Source organism: Xiphophorus hellerii, chromosome 9 (assembly GCF_003331165.1).
Source record: "Xiphophorus hellerii strain 12219 chromosome 9, Xiphophorus_hellerii-4.1, whole genome shotgun sequence".
Taxonomy (NCBI): domain Eukaryota; kingdom Metazoa; phylum Chordata; class Actinopteri; order Cyprinodontiformes; family Poeciliidae; genus Xiphophorus; species Xiphophorus hellerii.
In genome coordinates, this window is record NC_045680.1 from 15,789,266 (window position 1) to 15,802,203 (window position 12,938).

Here is a 12,938-nt window from a genome sequence, read left to right on the forward strand (position 1 = left end):
TCATGTTTTTGGTTTGTCTCTTGAAGAGAATCAACTATTAACTATCCCATATCAGTTTGGTTTTAATGAAACACAAACATTGTTATTAAATCCATGTGTGCCTTGATAGCCCAGAACAATTAAACTAGACCAATGAAAACACAAAACTAAAATAAACTATGACACATGAGTCACCACAGCTGATTATTCTTAATTAATTCATTAGAAACCATGCAAGATGTATTTTTGCAGCTGCAGAAAATAAGCTCTTCCCCCCCCCAGAATCAGAAGACACATCAGAGAAAAACAAACACAATCATGTTCAAGACAGCAGGAATCTGAGAAAATGATGTTTCACAGCGAGGGGCCGACACTGATGATCAGTGGGGCCTCTTCTTTGCTCTGACCTCAGCTTGGCTCAACGGATGGACGCAAATTTCTGTCTTGTACCTCTGAGGAATCTGCAGCCATTCTGAGGATCTAGCTGGTGTTTTTCTTCTCCCAGTGGTGCTTGTCATGTTGACCCTCCTACATCTGGTGGGTTATTTGTGGTTGAGGAGTGGTCAGTCAAAGCCCTGCTACTAAAAACTAACACTTTGTCGTCTTCATAACATGTCTAATGAGCCCCCAGACTTATATCTTCTCCTTTTCTGCAGAACAGTTGCAGCCAGACTGGCGTTTTAGAGTCGGACACATCGACGCCATGAATTGATGCTTTTTCAGGCATAAACAGCATAAATCTACAGTTCAGCTCATTCAATATATTTACATCAGGTGATTCCTACAAATATATGCTTGGTTGGATATATATTTATGGTCGCACACTGCTCTCTAGTGGTGGAAATAGGAAGTCAAACAGGAAATTTTATGGAAAATAAATATAAAATAGAAAGAAAGAAATTTGCTTTACTTATTCAGTGAATACATAAATAAATCCTTGTCTAATTATTTAATTGTTTTGATTTGTCAGATAAGTATTGAATTATTTCAGTTTATTTAAGTAAGTTTATTTCTATAGCCCCAATTAAACAAATGTCATCTGAAGGCCCTTGAAAAGGATACAAATTATATATCGAATTGTATTATTGGATAAATCCAATAATTCATATTGACTGATTAAAACTCAGTGACATACATTGCAATTCAGTCATAGTTACATTATGACATATGTATTTATGTCCAGACCAGTTTTAAATTGTTTGTGACACATCAAATCATTTATTAATAGAGTTGTTTATTGATTAAGTCCTATTTTCTCAATACTTTGTGGATGAAAAGTGTATGATGTGGTTCAAATGATTGTCACAAATATTTTTTGTGTGTGAGACAAATGATACCACGATGCTTGCTGAACGCATTTGATCATCAGCAAAGACAGAAAGAGCTGCAGGTAAAAAGCTTTTAATTAAACTGAGTTGAACCAGAACAGTTTTTAGATAGAAAAAGCCATATAGCAGATGTGGCTTTTTCAGAAGCCACATCTTGTTACAGTCTTCTGTAACAGAAAGACTGTTACAGAAAGACTGTTACAGAAAGACTGTTACAGAAAGACTTCTGTAACAGTCTTGCAACTGTGGTGCACCACAGTTGGTGCATCTATTTTTGAGAAATCTCTCCATAACATAGCATTACAATTGACATGGAAAGTCATGGAAAGTCTGAAGGAGACATTTCAAACTTTTGTTGATGAATTTTCCATTTTTATTTCAAAATAGGAATTTAGAGGAAGTTATACAAATGACTAAATAAGGTTTGATCCCTTTTGTGTTTGTAACTTGTGCAACACTATCTGGATGTCATTACAAAGCCAGCGCTCACAAGAATGACTGAGACCAGAGGTTGACATCGTTTCCTGCTGAGACTATTTTTCCAGTCATAAACTAACTTCAAAAGGTACCATTTTGTTTATTAAAAAAAATCAGAAGGCTGGGTTAAATGCGATGCTAATTGATTTGACCACATTTTATCTACAGGTCAGCATTGACCCAGACCAATCCCGGTTTCTGGCACAAAATGTATTTCTACTTGGAAAATAAATATGTTGCTGTGGCACAGCTGTAATAAAAACAACAGCCCTTACAGTAATAACATGAGCTTCAGTCTGATGCACTTCAATAATTCAAGAGGCCAGATACTGAATCTAGCAAATTCATCTTTGCTTTAACAAAAATAAAACTTATGCCTGAGTCTTACTTGTTGAAAAAAAGCCTGGAAATATATTTTTTAAAATATTCAAATTACATCTCATTACATCAATTACATCTCATACTTACCTTGGAGGGCAAAAAAAACCCAAACATTTTCTTGCATGAGTACAAAGAGCCACATGTGAGCAGAGAGCAGGTTGAGAGTTGGAGACTATAAAGTGAGGATTTGGAATCAAATGCTATTAATCAAATTCACAAAGATACGTGCACCCAGATCAGTCTCACTTGGTGGCACAAAGATCACACCATCCATAGAAGGGAAAACATTCAAGAATCGAACCCAAAACAGCCTAAAAATCTACCAAGCTCCACCGTCTGAGCCACTGAGCAGATGAGAAACATTATTGTTGTCTCAACCAAACCTGGGAGAATTTTATTTTCAAGACAAGCACTACTAAAATGATGAAAATGTTTTTATTATTTCGCCCTGTAAATTTAACAAGACATCAGCTTTTCTGAGCCGATTCAATATTAAAACAATCTTTAATGAGTAACGGTAATACCCAAGCATTACAAAGTCAAAACAATCTTGACTTAACATTTTAATTCATAATTCAGCATAAATTCCACTTGCAAACGGTGGAAAAAGCCAACAAGTACAGTTTAATGAATTGTGACACTTAAAACTCCTCATAAAAACCTGCATTTCCTAGACGCAAAATAAAAAGCTCCTCTTTCATAAAGAAACTTCTATTGATTAAAAATAATCAAACTTTAAACAAAAACAGGGAGGATACAGGTGCTGAGGTTAGGTCCATGAAACCCAGATGTTATAAACATCTGAATTTATTACAGTCGAGGTGGATTCACAATGAAAATAGTCAATTTGTACAACTGACAAGTACAGAGCAAAGATCACTACCAATTAAAATAAGATGAACCTACCAGGAAAAAATCAACAACAACAAAAAAAACAATGTTGTGACATCCATGAAAAAAAAAAGACCATTCAAAAACTGTACAACATCATGGGAGTCAGTAGCGTCGACCGAAAGCTCCTCCCTGGATGCCGCCGCCCTGCATCATCTGGTTCTGTCTGTTCAGAGCTCCAGACAAAGACTGAGACGTTCCTGTGTTCATGTAGCCTCCACGACTGCAACACACGAGACACACACACACGACTATGTGCTGGAACTTTTTAAGCCTCTGGGCTGCAGACAAAATTTAATATATGGAGTAAAAGCTCATGATCTGCTCACCCTGCCATTCCTCCACGTTGCATGTGGCTCTGGCCTGGAATGCCACCATCTCTACCTGGATTCAGGAGAGTAAACATCCATCAGACGTGTTGGTCCAACATGGTAAAACTACCATAACCAGTGGAAGTATTCACACCCTTTACCGTTTTTCACGGTTTGTCATGCAAGAACAGAAACTAACATCCTTTTGTTACATTACTAAACTGTCCGCAGGTAAATAGGTTAAAAAGCCTGTATAACATATATAATTATTTAACTACAGTTACAAATATATGAACTACGTAGCCACTTTAATATTGACAAATTAAATGTCAATCATTAAAGATAGATTCAGGCAGTGTTGACTGAATAGCCAGGATAACCTGAATATAAGTAAGATTTATTAAGGATTTAGTTCCTGCTTCTCCTCTGAACTGTCGATGGATACATTTTCTTTTCTTTATGTACAGCACTTGTTACAACAAGGTTAATCTCATTAGTTTGACACACGCTAAAAATCCATAGACTATTTTTAAAGAAAACCATGTGACAGAGCAAACATTACTTTTTGCAGAAGAGGCAAAAGCCTGCTGGATGCAGAAAACAATGAACATTAATATTTAATTGACAGAATCATGCAGTGGGATTTGCTTTTCCTTTGCACGAACATGGACGCTGGTCAGAGACCGATGGATTGAGCTAAATACATAAGAAGAATCTAAGAGCGGCTGCAAGAGATTGGAGTTTTTCATTTCCAGCAGGACAATGACTAAATATACAGTCAAAGCCACAATGTGTGTGTTCATGTGCTAGAACGACCAGTTGTAGCTTAACTCCAACAACAAAGAGCTGCAACAGTATTAACATGAATGAAACGGGTTGTTTCTTTTCTTTGTTGTTTAAGTTTTCAAGGTATTGAAAATGCTGCCACTTATTTTACATCATGTTCAGTATCAGGGTATGCAAGATATACAAGTTCACCAGCTGCTACCTTGCCATGGTCTGTCTCCATCCATCTTTCGGCCAGAGTCCCAGTCGCGGCCACCGTCCCTGAAAGAAAGACAGAGTTGACATGGTGAACATCAGATCAGAACTCAACCAGAAGCTGGGGCCAGATCTGAGTGCTGCTCACCTTGGGTTCATGCGCTTGTCGTAGCCTCCGCCCCACGAATCTCTGCCGTGTCTGTCTGAGAAGTGCTGCACAAGACACACAAGTTATCACCTTGATGCTCCCTTTGTGTTTCTTCAAACCAAACCAAATGGTTTTAAAGAAAGCTGTTTGTTTTCTAGTTAAGTGTTCACAGCACTGCTGTGACCTTAAAGATTTAGAATGAAAGAAACGTAGTGATCAGATCCTCTGAACCTCGTTTCCTCCTGTTTTTAAAAGTGTCAAACTACAAAATGAGAATCTCGGTCATCTCACCTGTCCGTCGTCTTGGAAACGGCCACGGTCTCTGTGGTCAAAGTCTTGATAGCGATCCTGGCGACCGAAGTCTGAGCGGCCGAAACGGTCATCCATAGCCAGGCGCTTGTCAGGCCAGTCGTCTTTTCTGGAAAAAAGAAGCAACTACTGTGAGATGCATCTCAGCATGCTGACACAAATCCAGCTCCAGATGATCGCGGTGCTGCCTACCTGTCCATGTCGTACGGCCTCTTTACAGGCCGTCTGTCCTGTTCAAAGCGCAGCTGCTCCTGCTGCCTCCTCAGCTCCTCGCGCTCCCTCATTATCCTCTCCTGCTCGCGCCGCCGCTCGTACTCGATCCGCATCCTTTCCCGCTCCAGGAACTGGCGCTCCATCCGGTCTGCCTCCAGCCGCTGCTTTTCCACCTGACGACACAAACATCCCCCATCAACAAACGGGCTTTTAGGATTTCATTATGAGGTGAAGTACGACTAAGATGTAAGGACATTTTGTAAAATTGTTACTCTGATCGGACCTCCAGCCAGCGCCGATTATTCATCATCCTTTCCTCTCTTTCTCTGAACATTCGGATTCGCTCGCGCTCTGACGGGTTGTCACGATTGCGATCACTGGAGATGGAATGGAAATAAATCTTACCTTGTATCAATGATGTTCAAGTTAAATAAAGCTCTTATTATTTTATTTATTTTATTTTTTTTACATATCCTTACTTGAATCTGAATCTTTCAGCCTCCCTCATCTCCCTCTCTCGCTGCCTCTGTTTCTCCCTCTTTCTCTGCGCCTTGATCTGGGCAAACGTCAGGATGTCTTTTCTCTCTTTGCTGGAAGAGGCACGACTCCGACTCTTAGAGCTCTAAAGAAACGCAACATGAGAAGCGTTAAAAATAAAAAGTTATCATCTGTACACCATGAACTTCATAATAGACGTTTTCAAAATGGCAGAGGAAAAAAAGATCCAGAGTTTAAATGTCTTTCAAAGTGAAGCAGCTCAGGGATCGTTTTCTTACCCTCTCCCTGCTTTTGCTTTTGGTCTTGACGCTGACAACAGGTTCTCCCTTAGACTTGTCCATGACAACAGTCCTCTCATTTTGATCTGTAAATAAAAACAAATTGCAAAACTTTAGATGCTAAGTGACTTTTTATTTAAATTTGATTAATTTGTATTGAAGTTAAAAAAAAAATAACAAAATCACCTTTGTCATCTTTGCCTTCTCCTTCCGTTTTATCATCCTTTTCAGACCTAGACAAATAAATAAAATCATTTTCAGCATCAACCTCATGCTTGACTTCAGTTTTCTGTAACTCATTCTTAATTTCTTACAAGATAAATAATTGGTAAAGCATGCTTTAAACAAACATCCAAGACAAAGTTAGCACACCAAATGAATTTTGTATTCTTACTTGGAGTCAGTCGAGTGTCTCCTGTCGCTGGCAGTCTTGTCAGCCGGCTTTTTTCCGGCAGGCTCATTTTTAGCCTAAAATGAGAAAATATAAGCTCTTAAAGAAGTCTTTTGTGTGCTTAGGAATAGTTTCTACTGATTTGACCTAAAATCATAAATATTCTTATTAAAACACAGAGTCAAATAGTGAATATTCATATAGTTCACAGCAACGTATGAGAAGAGGGAAACTCCCTTCGGGCATTTGAACATGCACAATACAACATCTAATGGAGATAGATAATGCATATTTAATATGTGACGTTTATCCCCATGTGAGGGGTTGGTGTAAACATTTTATTGATGTTTACAGATAGACAGGTATAGCCCGTTTCTGGGTATCATCCATGAAGTTGAAGCAAAATACTTGAAACACTCAACATTTGTTAACCTTTTGTTGAGATGTTGTCAATAGGACACTGTTTAGTTCAAATAAACAGGAGTTTAATGGTTACATTTCATTCTAAAGTAACCATTATACAAATTATACAAAGACTGTCAGAACATCTTCAGAGAGATTGGTTTGTGTGTTACTAAGGGGGCGAGGGGTTTAGAGTGTAAAAGTTGTTTCTGTTGTACTAATTCAAACCCGTACAGAGATGTGCAGCTGTCTAAACTACTATTTCTGTGAATGATAAACGTGACATTCGTATTCTTACCCGCTCCACAAAGATCATCTTGCCATGCAGCTCGGTCCTGTGAAGGTGACTGATGCAGATGGTGGCCTCCTCTGAGGTAGACATGGTGACAAAGCCAAAGCACCGAGCCCCCGGGCTCTTAGCATTGGTCACCACCTTTACGCCAACAACCTGCAGGGAAGATAACGCCAACAACAAATAATTACAAGTTTTAGTTTAGTTACATTTCAACTAATGAAGGATACACAAAACTCAAGTGTAGAGTGTAAACTTTACTGGTTGTTATCCTTAAAATGTTTTGTCTGAATGGTTGCTGATGGATTTTCATGTTTATATAGTATCATTTATTCAGAAATATAAATAGCTATAAAATAATTCATAATTAGTCATAATTTCCAACATCTGTTTAATGTGTAAAACATTAAATTTGTACCCGTTAGACAGAATGGGAATAAGTTTAAAAATGATACCCATCTGTCATAAGATGGGTATCATTGGCTGAAGTGATTCAATGAAACATTTCAGAACAAAGAAGTCTGAGACTCTGAGAAACAGGGAAATACTTTTATCTTTCATTGTTTAATATGACAGCTCTCACTTTACACCCCAGTCTAGTTCTGATTGGTCGAGCAGTCTGTAGAGATGACTCCTCTCCCAGAAGCACATTTTTTCCAAGGAGTTAAGTTCTGAGACTCAAGCAGAACAACACTCACCTGACTGCCTCAGGCAGACTGAAGAGTAATTTCAGAATCCGTTGCAAGATTTCGGTTTAGTTTTTCTTCACACACACTGACGCTTTAGTAGCCTAAACAAATAAACCTACTAAGGAAAGATTTTCTATCTTTAGTCACTTGATTCTGATGTGATCCAGAGTGAGGAACCCATAGACATCCACAAAGCCTGTATCAGAAGAGATAATTAACCTTGTAGCCTCATGAGCACCCTGCCATACGCAAACCAAAGCCCTGTTGGAGCAAAAAGTCAAATACTAAAAGTTGGTGGTAACCATAACAGGAAAGACAAGAGCTGATTCTGTGAGTGCTAAAATCTGGTTAAGTACGACATTTTTTCCTATTCAATTGTGTCGGTTCTGTTGCTGAAAGCTGATGGTTTAAAGTTGGTTTCAAGGATTAATCTTCCATTTTTCACCTTTCTCCCTTTTAATTTAAGTAGGAATAAGAACTCAGTCCTTTATGTTTTGAACAGTTTAGATAAAAAATATTTAAACATTCATTTCAGTTTACATTTTCAACTCATACAGAGGTTCGCAAATTAATTTGCATTGCTCATCTTTAGATTTGTTTGTCAAATTAATTAGTGCTTGTTAATTAAATCTAATGATTGATTCTGTTATGGATAATCTCTCAACAACACTTCCCTTTTAATTTCCCCTTGAATTGCCAATTATAAATGAAGAATTCTCTGGATTCTTCATTCAATGTGTAACAGATTGCTCAAAGGGAAGGAAGTGAATTCATCCTTTAGATTTACTTTTTATCAATAATATCCCTGATTTTTGGCCCCAAAATAATTTGGCATGTCTTTGCATTGCTACACTCACCTTGCCGTGTTTGCTGAATAGTGCCTTCAGATCAGTCGCTCTGCTGGTGGAAGACAGACCACTGACCCACAGATTTCTGCTACCGCTCGCTGCAACAACAGATAAAAGATAAGTGAGCTTACATACACTAAAGACTTGGATGACGGAGAGAGAGAGAAAAAATCCTTCACCTTTTTCATCCTTTGTCTCTGTCTTGGCGTCTTTTTCTTCAGAGCTGGAAAGAAAGGAAAAAAATGTGAATAAACAAAAATAACAGAGCATACCGGAACTCCTGACATATTTACACTTTTGTTATTAAGCGTTCATGTTTCAGTAAAGCGCTTTAATGGTGAATAAATGACAATACACTCTCACATTCATTACTCATAAAATAGTAAAGAGGGACAGGTGAGTGCAGGGAATGACAAAATCATCACAACTCCGCAGGAATTTTTTTTTTTACCTCCAAAGAGCATCCAAATTTTTGAAATCACAAAAGGGCCAATGCAACAGAGATAGCCATTTTGGTTTCTAGTAGACAGAAAGCAACAAACCTCTTGTTCTGATCATCGCCCTCTACAGAAGAGGACTCTTTCAGTGCTGAGGTTGAATCCGCGGCAGCCTTATCCACAGTCTTCTCGTCCTCCTCACCCTTCTTAGACCCCTTTTCTGAATCAACAGATTCACCCGAGCCGCCCTGTTCGCTTACACTAACAGCCTGTGAGCTTTTGTTTTCAGAGTCAAGTGTCTCTTCTGGGACAGTATTCACATCCCCGGCCTCTTTGGCGTCATCCCCATCTGCAGATGCAGCGCTGCTGGACTTGGCACCAGCGTTGGACACGCCGTCTTCCCCTCCGGCAGCTTGCTCTTCTTCGGGGCTCTGGTCCTGGTCTTCTTTTAGTGGCTCTGATAAACAAGACCCGGCTACTTTGTTATTTTCTACGGATTTAACAGGAATAGAATGGCACAGAGTTTAATCACTTCTGAAACACATCAATGCTTAACGAGGAATTGGCAAGGCCTGGATTACGAAACTCATGGCCACCTGGCTGTGCTCTTAAAATGAAGTATTAAAACGAAGAAGAAGACCCTAACAAAGAGACTGGAAGAGACCCCAAAGGCTGCAGAACAACCAATCAACTAAGGTGCAGCAAACACTTTGGTTCGTCTCTCGAGGAGAACCTCCTAGCACTAGTCACCTGATCCAAAACACACAGATCGTGTTCAGCACTGACAAGAGCCACAAAACCAGCTATGCAGCAGCAGCCAAGGCTCGCTGCAGATCCATCTTCTTCCAGCAAGGCGCATCCAGGGATCCACGTTTTTTTCAACAGAACTTCAGCTCAACTTGAGTCGTTTGGTCCAGATCATTTATGAATCACACAAATCTTATGGGATCTTCTTCATCTTAGTCTTCATGTGGCAAACCTAGAAACACTACAAGCAGCTGCAATGGCTCAGTCGGCCCTGACCATAAGGAAAATGCAATTGCTGACCAAGTGCATAAGATTGTTAACCACAACTGTTTGAACAAATCAAAACAAATAAACTGTCCTTTTCAAGCAGTGTTGATTTTTATTTCAATAGGTTAACAAACCTCCGGCACAAAGTCAGCAATTTCCTTTGGGCTTCCAGTCTCTCCTTCTGGTTGTAACTAAACTGTTTGCAAATCCAAACTTGACACTAAAAAGATCCCTTGGTAGACCTTCTGCTACAGTACCTGTCAGTCCTTCTTCAGCGCCGTCATCTGGATTCTGAAAGAAAACAAAACAGACTGATGAGGTGCTGATCACTTTAACATCGTTTCAGAACCTTTAGATGGACTTTAAACCAGGTTCTTCAACATTGTCAGTACTTTCCCATATTAAATGCATTACATTTTTCCAGAGGTTGGTGTAATATTCTGGAAATGTTTTTCAATACACACACACAAAAAATGTTTCCTTGCGTTCTTTACCATCTATACTGGACAAAGTTTTATCACGTCTGATGTGGTGAAATGAATGAAAAACAGAGGAAGCAGTGTGAATATAACAACAAAAATATTCTTGCTTTCGGAAGTTTAGATTTTTATCTTAAAAGAAATTGAATAAAGAACAGCCTGAAAGCGAACAGTTTTCCACATTCAGTTCTCTTTCCTGCACAATTATCCACACAGTTGTAATACTACAGTGGCAGATCTCATGCTTCCAACTTAATTTACTAGATCTTCATCCCTTTTAAACATGTCGACCTGGCCAAACTGATAAATGAGAAGTCAAATCTGAGCCGTTCCGATTAAAAGTCTTTGTAAGTTAAGCTGATAATCGTATAATCTTACCTCTGGACCTTGAGCCTCTTGCCCTGACCCAAACTCGGTGAAGTCGTTTTCATCCTCCAGCAACGCGTCGTCGTCCCTGTCATAATTTCCTTCAACGTCCATTGGGTCCCCGGTTGGCATCCCGCTTTCATTCTCAGTCTCATCCAGAACGTTCATGTCAAGGATGTCCATGTCCTGCATGCTTTCGTGGTCGTCCTGCATGTTCTCGTGGTCCAGAAAGTCTTCCTGAGAAGGACATGTAAAAATCAATCACACTATTTCGGCAATAAGAGCAGCATTTTAACTCCAGTAAAAACAATTACTTTTCAAACATAAACTTACTTGTCCATCACGTGAATCCTCCTCCAAAGGAACTTCTTCTGCTTCCTCGTCTTGCCGGGAATCTGGGGAGGAAATGTGTTTTTTCATGCAGACATGAGATGGTGGTACAGTTAGCACTAAAACAAAATAAAATAGTACACCATCTGCAAATTCTAAGACTAAATTGTATTTTAGAACAAGGTAAAAATCAAGGTTTTTGGAACAATTTTTAACACTCTTCATATCTACATGTCTGCCAGACAGAATACCAAGTGTGTAGTGTGGTTGATAGCTAATATTCCCTCAGTGAATCAGCAGCTGCAGGCCTGATTGATTCAATCAGTTGAATGAGGCAGACGTTAGCTAGCTGCGCTTCTAGCAGCTGTCTTACCTTTGGCGGTTCGCTTGGGTGCAGATTTTTTAGGGTTCGAGTCCGGAACGAGGACGATCTGATCTGGATCCCCCCCTTCTTCCTCAATTGCCTGTTTGTGAATAATAAAGTAAAAACAGATTAATAGTGCGACTCCATGATAACACCTTTGCAGACTGTCGAGATCAGCCCAGTTAGCCCAGCAAGCTAGAGGTGATAGCTTTCCGTTAAGGTTTGAGTTTCGAAAAATGCACTTGGGAAAAACTAACAGAAATACGGAATCAAATACTGAGCGCGTTTTGTAGAGCGATGCCCTCATAACACTGCGCTACAGTTTCGTTGAACAGGACAGAAGCGTACCCTTTTGAGGCGCTCCGACAGCACGCTCTTAACGCCAGTTGTGTCGAGGTTTCTTTTCTTGAGCTCGGCCTTTAGGTCGATGACTCGCAGCTCAGACAGCTTGCGGACCTCTGCGCCCTCCGGCATGTCCACGTCACCTGACGGGTTTGCCATAGTTCTGCACGAAAAATATTTATAAACCCTTTAAACAGTCCTCGAAATAAATGTTTGTGTTTTGTTTTTTTAACGCTGCCTCACAAATGGAAGCAGCGGACTTGCAAAACCCACAGCAAAATGGCGAACGACTGAAGCCGAGATGACGTCAATGCGCATGCCCAATCCCGAGCTGTTGCTGGGAGACCGTCTATCCAGTCCAGACATTCTTCTTCTACCTAAATAAAACTCATTTAGAGCGGCAAATGACTCCATTTTATTTACTTTAAGTTTTTTAAATAAAAAAAATACACTTTTGCAAAAAGTGGACAAATATATTTTTCTTCTGTTGACATTTGTGGAAAATTATGTAAAGAAATATAGTTCTCAACCTAAGATAAACAGGTCTAAAATATATATTTGTGGCACTTTTCGTATTGTTTAAAATTCATGCAATTACATAATTAAAATACATTTGTTTTCTATGTTTACATTTTTTTTCTTTATCATTTTTAACCAAAGTCATTCAGAGAAGGTCAAAAGATTCCTGCAGGTTCCGTTACGGATCCGTAGTCTAGCTAAGCCAGGGGTCTCCAACCGCATTCCTCAAGGGCCAAATGTCGCCCTGCTCAATATTAGTTCATTAGAGGAGCTCTGCATGCTACTGAGACAGTTTCATTTTTTAATACAGGCGACATTTAACAGTAAATCTAACTAAAAGTCTAACTAAAAGTTTCCCCTCTTTTCTGTTTCTCTTTCCTACTCTTTTGAATCCTATCCTTTGTTGTCTTCATCCCATTCTTTCTGCCACAATTTTGGCTTATTTATACCTATTGCATAAGCAATAGAAAAGAGGGGAAACTTTTAGTTAGATTAAGATTTGGATACACTGCACTCAACAGCTCACTGTTTAGAATGCAGCAACATAATAAAGGAAATTATCAATACTGTGGAGAAAATGAAACAATAGAGCGTTATTTTAATTTGTAGAAAATATGAGATAGAAAGGAGATTAATGTTGGAGAAATTTCATAGAAATAAAGAAAAACATA

General features: G+C 39.1%; 1 protein-coding gene across 1 annotated transcript; it reads right to left on the minus strand.

Moving 5' to 3' along the window:
• Nucleotides 1–2,586: 2,586 nt before the first annotated feature.
• Nucleotides 2,587–12,048, minus strand: safb (scaffold attachment factor B). The gene is made up of 20 exons (XM_032571868.1): nucleotides 11,755–12,048; nucleotides 11,416–11,506; nucleotides 11,046–11,107; nucleotides 10,725–10,949; nucleotides 10,125–10,158; nucleotides 8,959–9,310; nucleotides 8,596–8,639; nucleotides 8,426–8,514; nucleotides 6,886–7,035; nucleotides 6,189–6,262; nucleotides 5,981–6,027; nucleotides 5,795–5,880; nucleotides 5,498–5,640; nucleotides 5,302–5,395; nucleotides 4,998–5,191; nucleotides 4,788–4,914; nucleotides 4,497–4,561; nucleotides 4,356–4,414; nucleotides 3,386–3,440; nucleotides 2,587–3,279 (listed from the first exon to the last, which is right to left on the minus strand). Exons 1-20 carry the CDS (start codon nucleotides 11,905–11,907, stop codon nucleotides 3,162–3,164), a joined length of 2,262 nt encoding a protein of 753 aa, XP_032427759.1. The 5' UTR covers nucleotides 11,908–12,048; the 3' UTR covers nucleotides 2,587–3,161.
• Nucleotides 12,049–12,938: the final 890 nt, after the last annotated feature.